Source organism: Zosterops lateralis (genome assembly GCF_965231275.1).
Source record: "Zosterops lateralis genome assembly, chromosome: 2".
NCBI lineage: Eukaryota > Metazoa > Chordata > Aves > Passeriformes > Zosteropidae > Zosterops > Zosterops lateralis.
The window spans coordinates 49,277,280-49,289,371 of record NC_139763.1 but is presented as its reverse complement, the minus strand read 5'-3'; the positions used below and the strand labels follow the sequence as shown (position 1 = coordinate 49,289,371).

The following is a 12,092-nucleotide window of genomic DNA, read 5'->3' as shown; positions in this document are numbered from 1 at the left end:
TCTCTAACCTACTTAGGATGCCAAAAGGAAAAAAAAAAAAAAAACCCACGTCAAATTAAAGTGAGTCCTCCTGTCTTGCCTTCTCCCAGCAAATAACTTGCAGCACCTAATAAATCCAGATGGAGTTCCTCATATAGCCCGGTGCAGAAATAATTATTGTCCTGGCTTGTTTCATGTCAGAGGCCTCTTTGGCTCATCTGTCATGAAACCAATTTCACTTTATTTACATCCATTTGCTAGTTTAATTACTGTGCTGATGAATAGCCTGAAGGAATTAAGTTACGAGTCTTTGGAAACCTAAAACGACAGATATATGGGTTACCTTTTAAATAGAGGAATAAAATGATGGGTGGTGTGCGCACCAAAATTTAAAGGTAATAAGAGACTCTTTGCTAGGTGGAAATGCAGAATCAACTGACACTCAGCCCATGCGTTTACCCCTGTCTTTATGCAAAGTATTGCTCTGAAAGGCAATCGTATTTTTGTAGGTTTAATACAATCTGTATTAAAGCAAAGGTTCTGCAAGATGGGTGCCACATTTAGATCTAAACACAGATGCACTCATTGTTTTTTCAGCCATAGAAAGAGGAAAAATGTTAGAAAATAAGTTGAAAGTAAGTCTTAAAGACTGACTTCAACATAACCTATGCACTCTACCATGGAATACATATCAATAGGGTTACTATCCTATGTCTGCAATTGCAGAAATGGTCTCAGGCGCCTCTTCCCTCTAAGTTGCCTCTCTGTGATGCTCAGTACTAACAGAGGGAATTTCAGCCAGCTGAGGGATGTTGTGCTTTTTACATAAATCTGCAAAACAACAGATCTTGTCCTTGTGTTAGCTGTAGCCTGCATCCTTTCCTCTTCTTCGGGTGTTTTTCCATCATTTGCATCACACGCATGAGTGTCACTTGATCTGGAGATGAGGGATAGGGAACCTGCCCCATCCACCCATACGGTCCGTGCTACAGGATCCTGGCACACTGAAACGATCCTGCCCTCCCCTCCTCCACCACTCAGTAACTTTCCTCAGTCGTTTTCCTGAGCTGCTGCTTTTATAATAGTCTAGAATTTCGAAACTTTATGCAGCAGGTACCTGAACAATAGGTTGATTGGTTGATTTCTTTAATCCTCCCTCTCGGTCATCGTGAAAAAAAAAAAAAAAAAAAAAAAAAAAAAAAAAAAAAAGAGTAAATAACCCTGTGACCTCGGAATTAGGTCGGGAGTATCAATTGTCGGGGCAGTGCTGCCCCAACGCGTCACCTACGGACTGGCAAACGAGGTCCAGGAGGAGCCCGTGTGAGCATGTTCATTCTAACCCTGAAGACAAAGTCCCCCCCAAAACCCTGTCTTCCAAACAAAGAGTAGAAACCAGAGCTGAGAACCCGTGCATCTTCTCGGGCGCTGAGCCTGAAAGGCACAATTTTATGTGGGCACGCTTTGAGGGCTGCATGAAAAATTCACATGCACAAGAGCGCTCTCCTACACAGACTGCTGCTTCTCCTTCACCCGGTAGTTTTGTGGATCCAATCCTTTGGTGGATCTCACGTGGGACAAACCTTCCTTGAAGAAATGATGTGAGGCAATAGGCAATAGGGCAGATATAAAAGGGGTGAGGATGGCCAGAGCTCTGGCTGCCTGCGGGGGAGACGATGCTTGATTCGCTAGAAAAAGCTTCTTCTCAGACACACCCTCCGCAAGGGGCTGAAGGGGCGGACAGAGACCCCCTTTGCCACAGAAGTTGAGCAGCACTTTAAAATCAAATCCTTTGCCGGGGGAAACGGGACGCGTTCCCCCTTCCCGCCTCAAATATCGCTGTCCACTAACCCAAGCTGGTTACACCGAGGCTATAAAAGAGCAGATCAAAAGAGAATTACAGCTGCCTATTCGAGGTACTCCGGGTCTTTATATCTGAGAGAAATGAAAGGAGAAAGTGTACAGCAGCACAGGGTGGGGTATGAAAAGCTCCCTTCCCCCCCTGCCCGCCTCTCCCTTCTCCTCTCTCCCCCTTTGATTAATAGATCCATGTGGCTAACGGCCTGACATATGGTGTGCGAAGCAGCTTGAGATGGTACCTCGGGCATACCCTACGGCTATTAACATATTACAGGCTTCTGTGCCGCCGCAGACGGACAGAGGGAGGCTCGGGCAGACAGACAGACAGGCAGGCAGGCAGGCTCCCCTCGCCCCGCGCCGCCCGCCGGAGCTCTCCGTGGTGCTGAAGCGCCGCCGCTCCGCTCCTGCGGCCGCTCCCTCTCTCCGCCTGGCGCGGCCCGCCCGCGGCGCCTCCGCCGTGCTGGAGTTCAAAAAGCAGCCGTGCACGCCCAGGCGGGCTTGAAAGTCCTGCGCCGCTTTCAAACGAAGAGGAGAAAAGCTACATCGGCATTACTGCTTGTACATAATCTAGAGATTTCTCTCCCTCTCTCAATTTTTTTTTTTTTTTTAATATATAAAGATATTGCTATGTATAAAACTCCTTTACCACAGAGCACACAAAAATCGCCTTCTGTGGAATCCGGTCGCATATACAATGCAGTGCCAACTTGCAGTGCAGAATAGACTTTCCTGCCAATGACCCAGAAGTCAAGGAACACTCACCTAATGCACCCGGCGGTGTGGGAGAGAGTTTATTCCCAGCTGTGCTGTTTGGAAGGAGGAATTATATTAGACGAAATAGTGGGTTAGAATGCAGCAAAACCTGAGGTTTATTTAATACATTTCAAGGATTCTGATAGAAACACACATCACTCCCTGCACTTTGCCGTGTAGTCTCCTGCAGGCAGCTGCCCCGACTCTTTTTAACTTTGTTCTGGCTGTTTTGTTGGGAAATAGATGCTAACACCAGATTAAATGTTTCAGGTAGCTTCATCTTCTGATTTCAGTAAAATAGTGTTAATAAGGAGCTTTGATGTTGTTTTACTTTCAGACTGTATGCCTTAAGGCAGAAAAGCGCATAAAGGTGCCTGGGAAAGTAAATTGCCAGAAGCGAAGAGCACCCCCTCCCCTTTCAAAATCCTGTAAGTACTCCTCTCTCACACATCAAACCGACCCTATGCAGAGCAGCGCTAGCTGGTTTGAGATTTCCTGCCTTTCACAAATATCTCTTCTTTCAATGCTCACACGGCGACTTGTGCCCCTGTGTTTATGTGTGCACATTTCAGTATTAGCAGTTACTAATAAATCTGAAGATTATGGGGGGAAATAGGAAAGGGTCATTGACATAGCTGTTTTTTTATTATAATTATTTTCTTTTTCCCTAAAAAGAATACAAAATCCCGTGGGATAAAGCCTCCTAGAGATTTTCGGTGAGGACTAAAACCGATGCAACGTGAGTAGAGAACTGTAGATCTCCACTACGCTTAAGCAGCCCGGAATAAAAGTTTTGTACCCTGTAGGTGTATTTGGGGCTTTCTTAGCTATTTCGCCAGTAGCCTCCTCTATTCTTTCGGGAGCCCATCACATCAGCATCGCACATTCCTCACACACAATCAATACATTTTGCATAACACGAGTCTCCCTCGCGCGCTCTCTCCTTCTCTTGCTCCCTCTCCATCCTGCTTTGCCTCTCCTCGGTGCCCGGGGTTTTTACACGGGGCTTTTCTTTTAAGAAATTAGCGCCGACGGACGATAGAGAGTCTCAAAAGCAAAAACCTGCTTGCTCGCGTCAGAAATTTCGCTGGAGCCCACCAGAGCAACCTTTCAAGCCTGCGGTTCGGTTTCAGACAGACACAGCTTGTCTCTCTCCAGTCTCTCCTCTCCCCCCCCTCCCCTTCTATTCCTCTTACAGCAGAGCTTTAATAAAGTCACATAAGTGATTGAAATTAACATAAATCATTATTAGTTATTAGGATTTGCTCTAAATTACTCTGTGAATATAACACCAAACCCCATCTGCCACTCCTGCTCCAGCAGCAATAGATTGCAGATAAAATAAATGTCCTTACCCCATTAGAATGTTCCTGTCTCTGTAGCCAAAAGCCAAACAAAAGCAATAAATACCGAGCTTTTTTCTCTCCACTATTCAGCTGTGACTGTTTTCATCAGCTCTTCCTCTAGAAAAGCTCAATAGCTGCCTGAAAATATTGCATTTTATATCACCAAAGGGCGATTAATATTGCATTAACTGTATTTAACATTTTTTAAGCGCGAGTAATCTGAAATGAGTAAGTTTCTGTTACTAAATACAGGGGATGTCAGAGCTGGTGAAAACAGCTTAAAATATCTGTATAAACAGATTATTTGTTTCATAGTTTGTATTTTTATAATGTTATGGTATAGTGTGCTCTGTTTGAAGTAGAAGAAGCCATGCTAATGGTCTGTTTAAAGTATTCTGACACTGTCTGGAGACATCCAAGTCTCTGCCTTCATTAAATGTTTATTGTCAACACTTCAGTGAAAAAAAAAGTCTTGTGTAAGTGAATTTCCACTGCTGGATGCTGTCAACACTTTGTTTTATTCTGATCTGCGTGTACAAAAGTTTGTATACATTATGCTGAAGTGAAGAGAGGCAAAGATTTAGTGAGCTATAATTAGTTACCAAACAAACTTTTGTTAGTAATTCGGTTTATATAATGACCATAATCGAGGGCTAAGTTGTATTTCTGGCCGCCTCGTCTCCATTCCGCACAGCCCGTAAAGGATATGTTCATGCTGACATGCCATCCTCTTGTCAAGGAACACCAGTTTTAAAATAAAATTTAAAAAGCAACAACAACAGCAACAAAAAAATCAAACCAAAAGCATATACACAGATCTTACATCTTTTAGCTTTTGCCTCACAATTTCAAATTTCTTTCTTCCACTCGGGCAAGGGATGAAACCCCCTCTCGTGGCTCCGATGTGTGAGGTATGAGCCGTGTGTCTGCACGGACCTGCCCCGTGTGCAGCCCCTGCCAGCGCCGGGCTCGGCCGCCTTCTCACCCAGGGAGGCACTTTGGAGTCTTTTATGGCTCGTTTGTGGAAATCAGTGAGAAGTTACAATTTATCTTCAACCTACCAGGGCCGAGTGTCTCTTAAAAAAATATTAATTTTTATATAAAGCCTTTTAAATACTTTAAATACAGCCTTTAGAGTGATTAACATCTTAAGACATCATTTTTTAAAAGTAATTTCCCTACCCCCCGACTGCCTGATAAATTTTAATTTTATATTAAAATAAAAAGAAGTGTTTAACCACTTTCCCCCCAGAGTTAGAGATGCTTTGGTACACGTAGGTAAGGAGTTAAAAAGCGGTTCAAAGGAGGACGCCTGCTTTCCCAGAGGGGCTGTGACTGCAATTTGGGAAGCAGATTTTGCATGTACAGCTGTCCCTGGACGAGCAGCCAGGGTGAGGTCCCGAGCAGGGCTGGGCCGGCGACACGGCCAGAAACGGGCGGCCGTGCAGAGCCCGGGCTTCCCTGTCCCCTCTGCCCGCGGGAACAGCCCCAGAGCTGCATCTGAAACCGGCGGGCGGAAAGGGGCTCTGCGGGGAGGGCGAGCATCCCGCGGCGCCCCCGCCCCCCGCGGGCAGCGGGCCTGTCTCTGCCATGGGAGCTGCGGGACAAGGCGGAAAGTGCGCGCCTGTGCCCGCGGGCTCTGCCCGCCCTGCCCTGCCCGGCCCCGCAGTGCAGGCGCTCTTTCTGCTTCGGCCGCTTCTTCAAAGATTTATGTGTGACATCTTATTTTAAATTAACTTTTGAGCCCTGGGTTTCATCCATCCATCCATCCGCCCGCCCGCCTGTCTGTTCTGTCGCGCTGCGATGGAAGAGACTTTGCTCGCAGTTTTACCGCCTCGGTGTCATCTCTGGGACCGATATATTCAGCTGACCTATATATTCATCCTCTGCTTTTCTCCCAAACCGATCCTCCTTCAGGTGCGAAGGGGTTGCAAAGGAGGAAAAGGAAAAAGCTTTCCAAAAGCGGAAGGGAGAAGGAAGGGAAGGAGGGGGGGGAGGGGGGAAGTGTCGTGCAGCACGCCTCCCATCAAGCTGTCTTGACAACAATTACTAAAGTTTTTAATTAGCCTCTTGTTATAATTCATTTTATTAATTTTCTAACTCTCAGCCCATGAATTATTAACGTTGGCCCCGTAATTGTGTTTGCGGCGGCGCTCCCCGCGCCCGGCTGGGGCTGGGGCTGGGGCTGGGGCAGGGCCCGCCCTGCGCCCCGACATTTCAGCGGCTCCTAAAGAACATAATTACTGATAATCACACCCGCGGCTGCCAGGTGGAAACGGCTTCCCAAGCGGATTAGAATTCTGCTGCCGATCTTTTAAAAATCAATTAGGCTTGCCTCCGCTTTGGAATCAGCAGGTAAATATAATAAAGCCTAAAAAAAAAAAAAAAAAAAAAAAAAAAAAAAAAAAAAATAAAACCAAGCAAACCAAAACAAACCAAAACAAAAAAGAAAATTAAAAAAAAAAAAAAAATACCCAAGCCCATAGCGCAGGCTGAAAAGCGAGATATAAATAACTGGAGGGATTTAAAATCGTTTGGGAAATGCCAGAATAACACAGGGCACCACCGGCGCTATCAAGCTTTATGCGCTCGAGTCCGTCAGAGTTAAAATAATTATCTTTCGACAAATCTATTTCTCTTCGGAGGAAAGGGGGAACACGGGGAGGCGGGGAGGGAAGCACATAAACCATGAAGTCAGTGCTGTAGGACACTTCATTCTCCTTCTGGGGAGCCTTTTTACTTGTTGAACCAGGACCGAATTAGTCTTAATAACACAGGAGAGTAAAAATCAATAGGAGCGTGGCAGTGGGTGTCTGTTACTCACTTATGATGGCCTAATCTAAGTTGAAAGCAAGCGGAGAGCAAGTGTTAGGCAGAAATTCCGGGAGCCGAGTACACTTAGGACTGGAAAAGCACACAGGAAAGCAGCGAGACACCTCGGTGGTGGAGAAAAAGCCATTCAGGGGATGGCAGCACCGAAAGGTTCATGGGCAAGGGGCACAGGCTGGAGAGTCAGAGCCGCCACACGGGGAGCGGGGGAATGAATATCTGTGTCCTTTGGGCACAAATGGCTCTTCTCCAGGCGAGAAGCTGCTACTGTAGGGGAATAAATGCAAACACATGTTCTGGCTCTCCCTCTTTTATCTTACTTTTCTCCTTGGATGCAAAACTTTTAACAGTCCTTAGGTTAAACCTTATAAACTTTCTCTCTCTCTCTTTCTTTCCCTTCCTTCCTTCCTTCTCTCCCTCACTTAATTTTTTCTTTCGATATTTATAATGAGGCATTTATTTTAAAAGCCTCACGAGAATTTTGTGGGTTTATGAACTATTCAGATTGAGCTGACAGAAAGCAGGACGTTTTGGTTTTGCACAGTTTCCTACCATGAAAAATAGGAAACTCTGCAAAGCTTTTGTTTTCACCATCTGTTTTATTAACATACTTTTTTCTTTGTACTCGATAAGGATTGTACTTATTACAAAACAAACTCCTCAACTTTTCAATACATACATTGGTCATTGCTGAATGATACAAACGTGGTATCGCTTTCAACATTTCAATTGTTTGGGGCAGATGAAAAAGAAAACCCAGAATTCGTAATTGTTTTTATTTGTTCATTCCTGACTCTCCAAAAAATGATATCCGGTAATACTTTTCTATAAAATAATATTTTTACAAATGCATTTATTAAAAATTCTGATGACATTTCAAGTTAATAACAACAGAAACAAGTAAATTTCTGGTGGACGAGATCTATGTTTTTTTTAAAAATACCTTTAGTGCTTATTTTTTTAACATCAACAGTTGTTTAAAATCACAGCTTTTTTGAACGTATTATTCTTTTCTGAACATCACGTGTCTTGGTTCACAGATTTACCGGCAAAATTAAAAAGGTTTGGCTAAAATATGACTACAGAAGAAATAATCCCAGCTATTAAGTAACTTTTTACATTTGGCATCTGATCTAGTCACAGGTCATCAGAAAATAGAAAGAGGTTCTTTGATCACTTGAAGCAGTAGGTGGCATCCTATACGTTCCTAATGAACAATTGCATTCACAACATAAGGAGAGATCAGTTTAGGATTCTCATATTTATTAACCCAAAATAAAAATAAAGTATCTTGTTACATAATTAAGTGCAATTAGGCCAGTCAGAACAACATATAAACCTGAAACCACCCAAGCTTTTCTTCTTTATACATATTTTGTAGGTGCATAATCCTTTCCAGCACACTGAAAAGAAATACTTCAGAAGTCCTTCTTAAAATTTTACTTTGATTTATATTCTGCAGTTATAGAATAAACTTCAAGAAACACACGCAGCTAATATATAGTTAATTTTATTCAGAGCACCGATTTTCACATAAGAGCTATCTCAAAGTAATGATTTCTGGATTTAGCAGAAAAATACATCTCTCACTATTTTCTTTTTGGTAGAATTAGTCTTATCATCTAACGGCTATACCTTGAATTTACCAGCCGTCGAAATATTTTTCTTTTTTTTTTTTTTTTAAATGCACCCAATAATGATAATAATAACTATTCTGGTTTTACGTTTGTTTTATTTGTAAGTATGCTGGGACACATCTCCCTGTTGTATTTTGGCGTACAGAAATATTTCTGATAGAAATTAAAGTAATAAAGACACAACCAAGGAGAAAGCTCAGCAAACATACATGGACAGGTAGATTATTCAGTGAGACATATCAGGATCCACACGTGGTTGCAGTTTGTAACCTTTTTTGTTGTTGTTGTTGTTTTGTGCATTAAAGAAAATATTTACAATCGTCTTTCTTATCTTTTTCCCCCTCTTTTTTTTTTCTTTTTTTTTTTTTTGTTTTCCTCTTTTAAATCTAAATACAAGAACGTGACAAGAACGTTTGTGTTTTCGGTGAAAACAGGCAGTTAAACTGTGAAATTACACCATCCACAAAAGATTCTACCAGAAGCTAGTCTATTTAGTGCTCAGTTTCAAAATGCATAGAATGTTTGCGCTGCAAACAATGATACACAAAATAATAATAATAATAATAATAATAATAATAATAAAATAAATAGATAAATAAATAGATAAATAAATAAATAATATCGAGACTTTATCGCGGATCTATCCATGCCTTTTTTCCCCTTCTTTTCTTTGCTTTTTTCTTTTTTTTTTTTTTTTTCTTTTTTTTTTTTTTTCCAGGTCATGTCATGCATAATTTCAGTCTATTGATTGTTTTCATTTAAACTGAATGGTATTTTCTTTTCAGAAATTCTTTTATTATTATTATTATTTGAAAGCCTCAGCAGTCTCTCGGCAAGAGGCAGAGTCAGAGATGGCTTCTGCACGTCGCTCCCCTTTTTACCTAACAAGCCCTGATAATTTTGTTTGTTTTCAATCCACGAGACATGTAACGCACCTTGACGATTATTAGCAATACCAGCATCGTTATTACAGAATAACATCATCGCTTCCAACCCAAGAGACTCTGATAGTGCAAACTGAACCCCACACCCCCTTCCCAAAAGCCTTCCTCCACGTAACGCTTATGATTTACAATAAACGACTTTTCAGCCCAAGTGGTTTTTTGTCGTGTGTTTGTTCCCAACACGCACACCCCTCAGAAACAAATGGCATTTCAAACCCGTCACCGGTGATTTCTTTTGCCTACCGGGTGCAATAACCTCCAGCCCTCGGAGGAAACCAAGGGAGGACTTTAACCAAAATCCAGCAGATTTGGTGGGGATGCCGGGGGCACACGGTTGGGAGCAGCGGGGCGGGAGGAAGGAGAAAGAACACAGTTAAACCACGAGCCCTAATGAGTCTGAACATAACCTTTTGGAGAGAATCCCCGCTCTGGCAGGTTTGGCATCTGCCTCCAGATGCATCTGTGCAGAGAGAGGGACCTGTCTTTGGACACAGCTGGAAACGCAAACCACGCAGGCGAGGGAGGAGAGACAAAGGGGTTGGGGAGTAACTTTTTTTTTTTTTTTTTTTTTTTTTTTTTTTTTTTTTTTTTTTTTTTTCCTTGAGCTAGCTATGATTATTGAGGCAACAAGGGAGAGGAAAGGGGCTGCTCCCCAGCCTCGGGGGACCACTCCCCGCTCCCGGCCCTGGCCCCGCTCTCACCGTTCCCCCGGCACAGACAAGAATCCAGCGCCAAAGCCTCGCGCAAAACCGCGTTCCAGGGAAAATGAAAAACAACAGAAAGGAAAACATAAAACCAAACAAAAATAAAGACAAAACAAACAAATAACCCAAGCCGACCAAAGAAAAAGTTCCCCCGCACCAAACCACCGCTGTCCTCATTCATTACTAAGCCAGGGAAAAGAAAGAAAAAGCAGAAGTAATGAAAAGAGACCCAAACCAAACGTAGCATCATCATCACCGACAGTTTCGCCTTCCGGGTTTGTTGGTCGGTTTTGTTTTCCTTCGGAAAGTTGTGACTTAGGTTTCTCGGTGTCGTGGCTGTTGCTGTCACGGTATTTATTGTGTGTGTCTGTGTGTGTTTACGCTTTTAGTTGCTCTTTCTCCCGCTTTCTGTTGGGGGTGGGGGGTGTGGGGGGCAGAGAAGGCAGAGGGCAGAAGTGACACCCCCCCCCCCCCGGGCTTCTAGAGCGTTTTTACCTTCTCTCTCCTCCTTCTTCTCGTTGGTGTCCCGGTGTCTTTTTTTGTTTTAATAATTGATAGCGCACCCCCCACACACGCCCCCCTCTCCCCGAGCAGTTCGCGTTTAATTTCTACATCGTCCCTCGGTCCCCGGGAGCCTCTCCCGCGGCGTCTGGGGCCACGGTGGCGGTGCCTGGGGGCCCCCGGGACCCGGCCCGGCCCCCCCGGTGCCCCCCGTGCCGGGGCCGCCGCTCCCGCCCGCCCCTAGTAGGTGGCGGAAAATTTCATCCGTTTCTGCTTCTGTCTCTGGTTGCAAAACCAAACCCGCACCACGTTCTTTTTGAGGTCCAATTTCTCGGCGATGGCGGCGATCTTCTCGGAGGAGGGCCGCGGCTGGACGGCGAAGTACGCCTCCAGAGAGCGCTTCTCCGGGGCGGCGATGGAAGTCCGCTTGCGCTTCTTCTCGCCCCCGTTGAAGAGCTCGGGCTTGTTCATTTTTTCCCGCTGGGCGCCCTCGGCCTCCTCCAGCCAGGCCTGCAGGATGGGCTTGAGGGCGATCATGTTGTTGTGGGAGAGGGTGAGGGACTCGAAGCGGCAGATGGTGCTCTGGCTGAGGGAGCCCACGCCCGGGATCTTCAGGTTGGCCAGCGCCGAGCCCACGTCGGCCTGGGTCACCCCCAGCTTGATGCGGCGCTGCTTGAAGCGCTCGGCGAAGGCCTCCAGCTCCCGCGGGTCCGTGTCCGAGTCGCAGATGGAGGCCAGGCCGGCCGCCCCCACCACCGCGGCCGCCGAGGCCACCTGCCCCGCGGCGCCGTGGTGAGCGGCCACCAGCCCCGGGTGCGGCAGCCCCGACGGCATGTTCATGGCGGCCGGGTGCGAGAGGTGGCCCAGGCCGTGCATGTGCGAGTGCGGGTGGGCCGACGTGGAGATGAGGCCGCCGCCGCCCCCGCCGCCGCCGCCGCCGCCCCCTCCGCCGCCGGCCCCGCCGCCTCCGCCGCCCGCCCCGTCGTGGCCGCCGCCGCCGCCGCCTCCGCCGCCGCCCCCGCCGGGCATGAGCGCCAGGGACGGGGAGGTGATGTGCTCCAGGAGGTCGCCGGGCTCCAGCGCCTGGTGGTGGTGGTGGTGGTGGTGGTGGTGATGCGCCAGGGGCACGGTGGAGGTGGAGGTGCAGGGCACGCTGTTCATGGTGTGGTACGTGGCGTCGGGCTTGAACGGGTGGCTCTTGCCCTGCGACACGGCGATGTCCACGGCGGCCAGAGCCTCGGCCCGCGCCAGCAGCGTCTCATCCAGGCTGGCGAAGATATTGCTCTGCAGCTGCGGGAGACACAAACAGAGCGGGGCGCGGGGAGAGCGGGGCCAGGGGCACAGAGAGGGCAGAGCGCGGGGGGCCGAGGGGACGGGCCGGGGATAGAGAGCGGGGGGTTTGCGGGAGCGCCGAGGGAAAGCGGGGGAAAGTCGGGGGACGGGAGAGAGAGAGGGGGGAAAAGTTGGGGGAGCCGGCGGTAGGACCGGCGGGTGAAGGGAATGCGGGATCGGGAGGGAAGAGAGTGATTGGGGAAGTGCGGG

At 46.7% G+C, this 12,092-nt stretch overlaps 1 protein-coding gene and 1 long non-coding RNA gene across 2 annotated transcripts in view; one reads left to right on the top strand and one right to left on the bottom strand.

The window, feature by feature from the left end:
* Positions 1-3,372, top strand: part of LOC310906096 — a 179,582-nt gene extending 176,210 nt beyond the window's left edge. The window contains exons 3-4 of the long non-coding RNA XR_014589349.1: positions 2,927-3,017; positions 3,265-3,372. This is a non-coding gene — a long non-coding RNA (uncharacterized lncRNA). The remainder of the gene's footprint in view (positions 1-2,926; positions 3,018-3,264) is intronic.
* A 7,418-nt stretch (positions 3,373-10,790) lies between these two features.
* The window catches only part of POU4F1 (POU class 4 homeobox 1), a gene marked incomplete at both ends in the record, with an annotated part of 1,742 nt that continues 440 nt past the window's right edge, over positions 10,791-12,092 (bottom strand). Inside the window, one exon of the mRNA XM_083855233.1 lies at positions 10,791-11,840. Within this exon, the coding sequence (XP_083711359.1) occupies positions 10,791-11,840 (1,050 nt within the window). The remainder of the gene's footprint in view (positions 11,841-12,092) is intronic.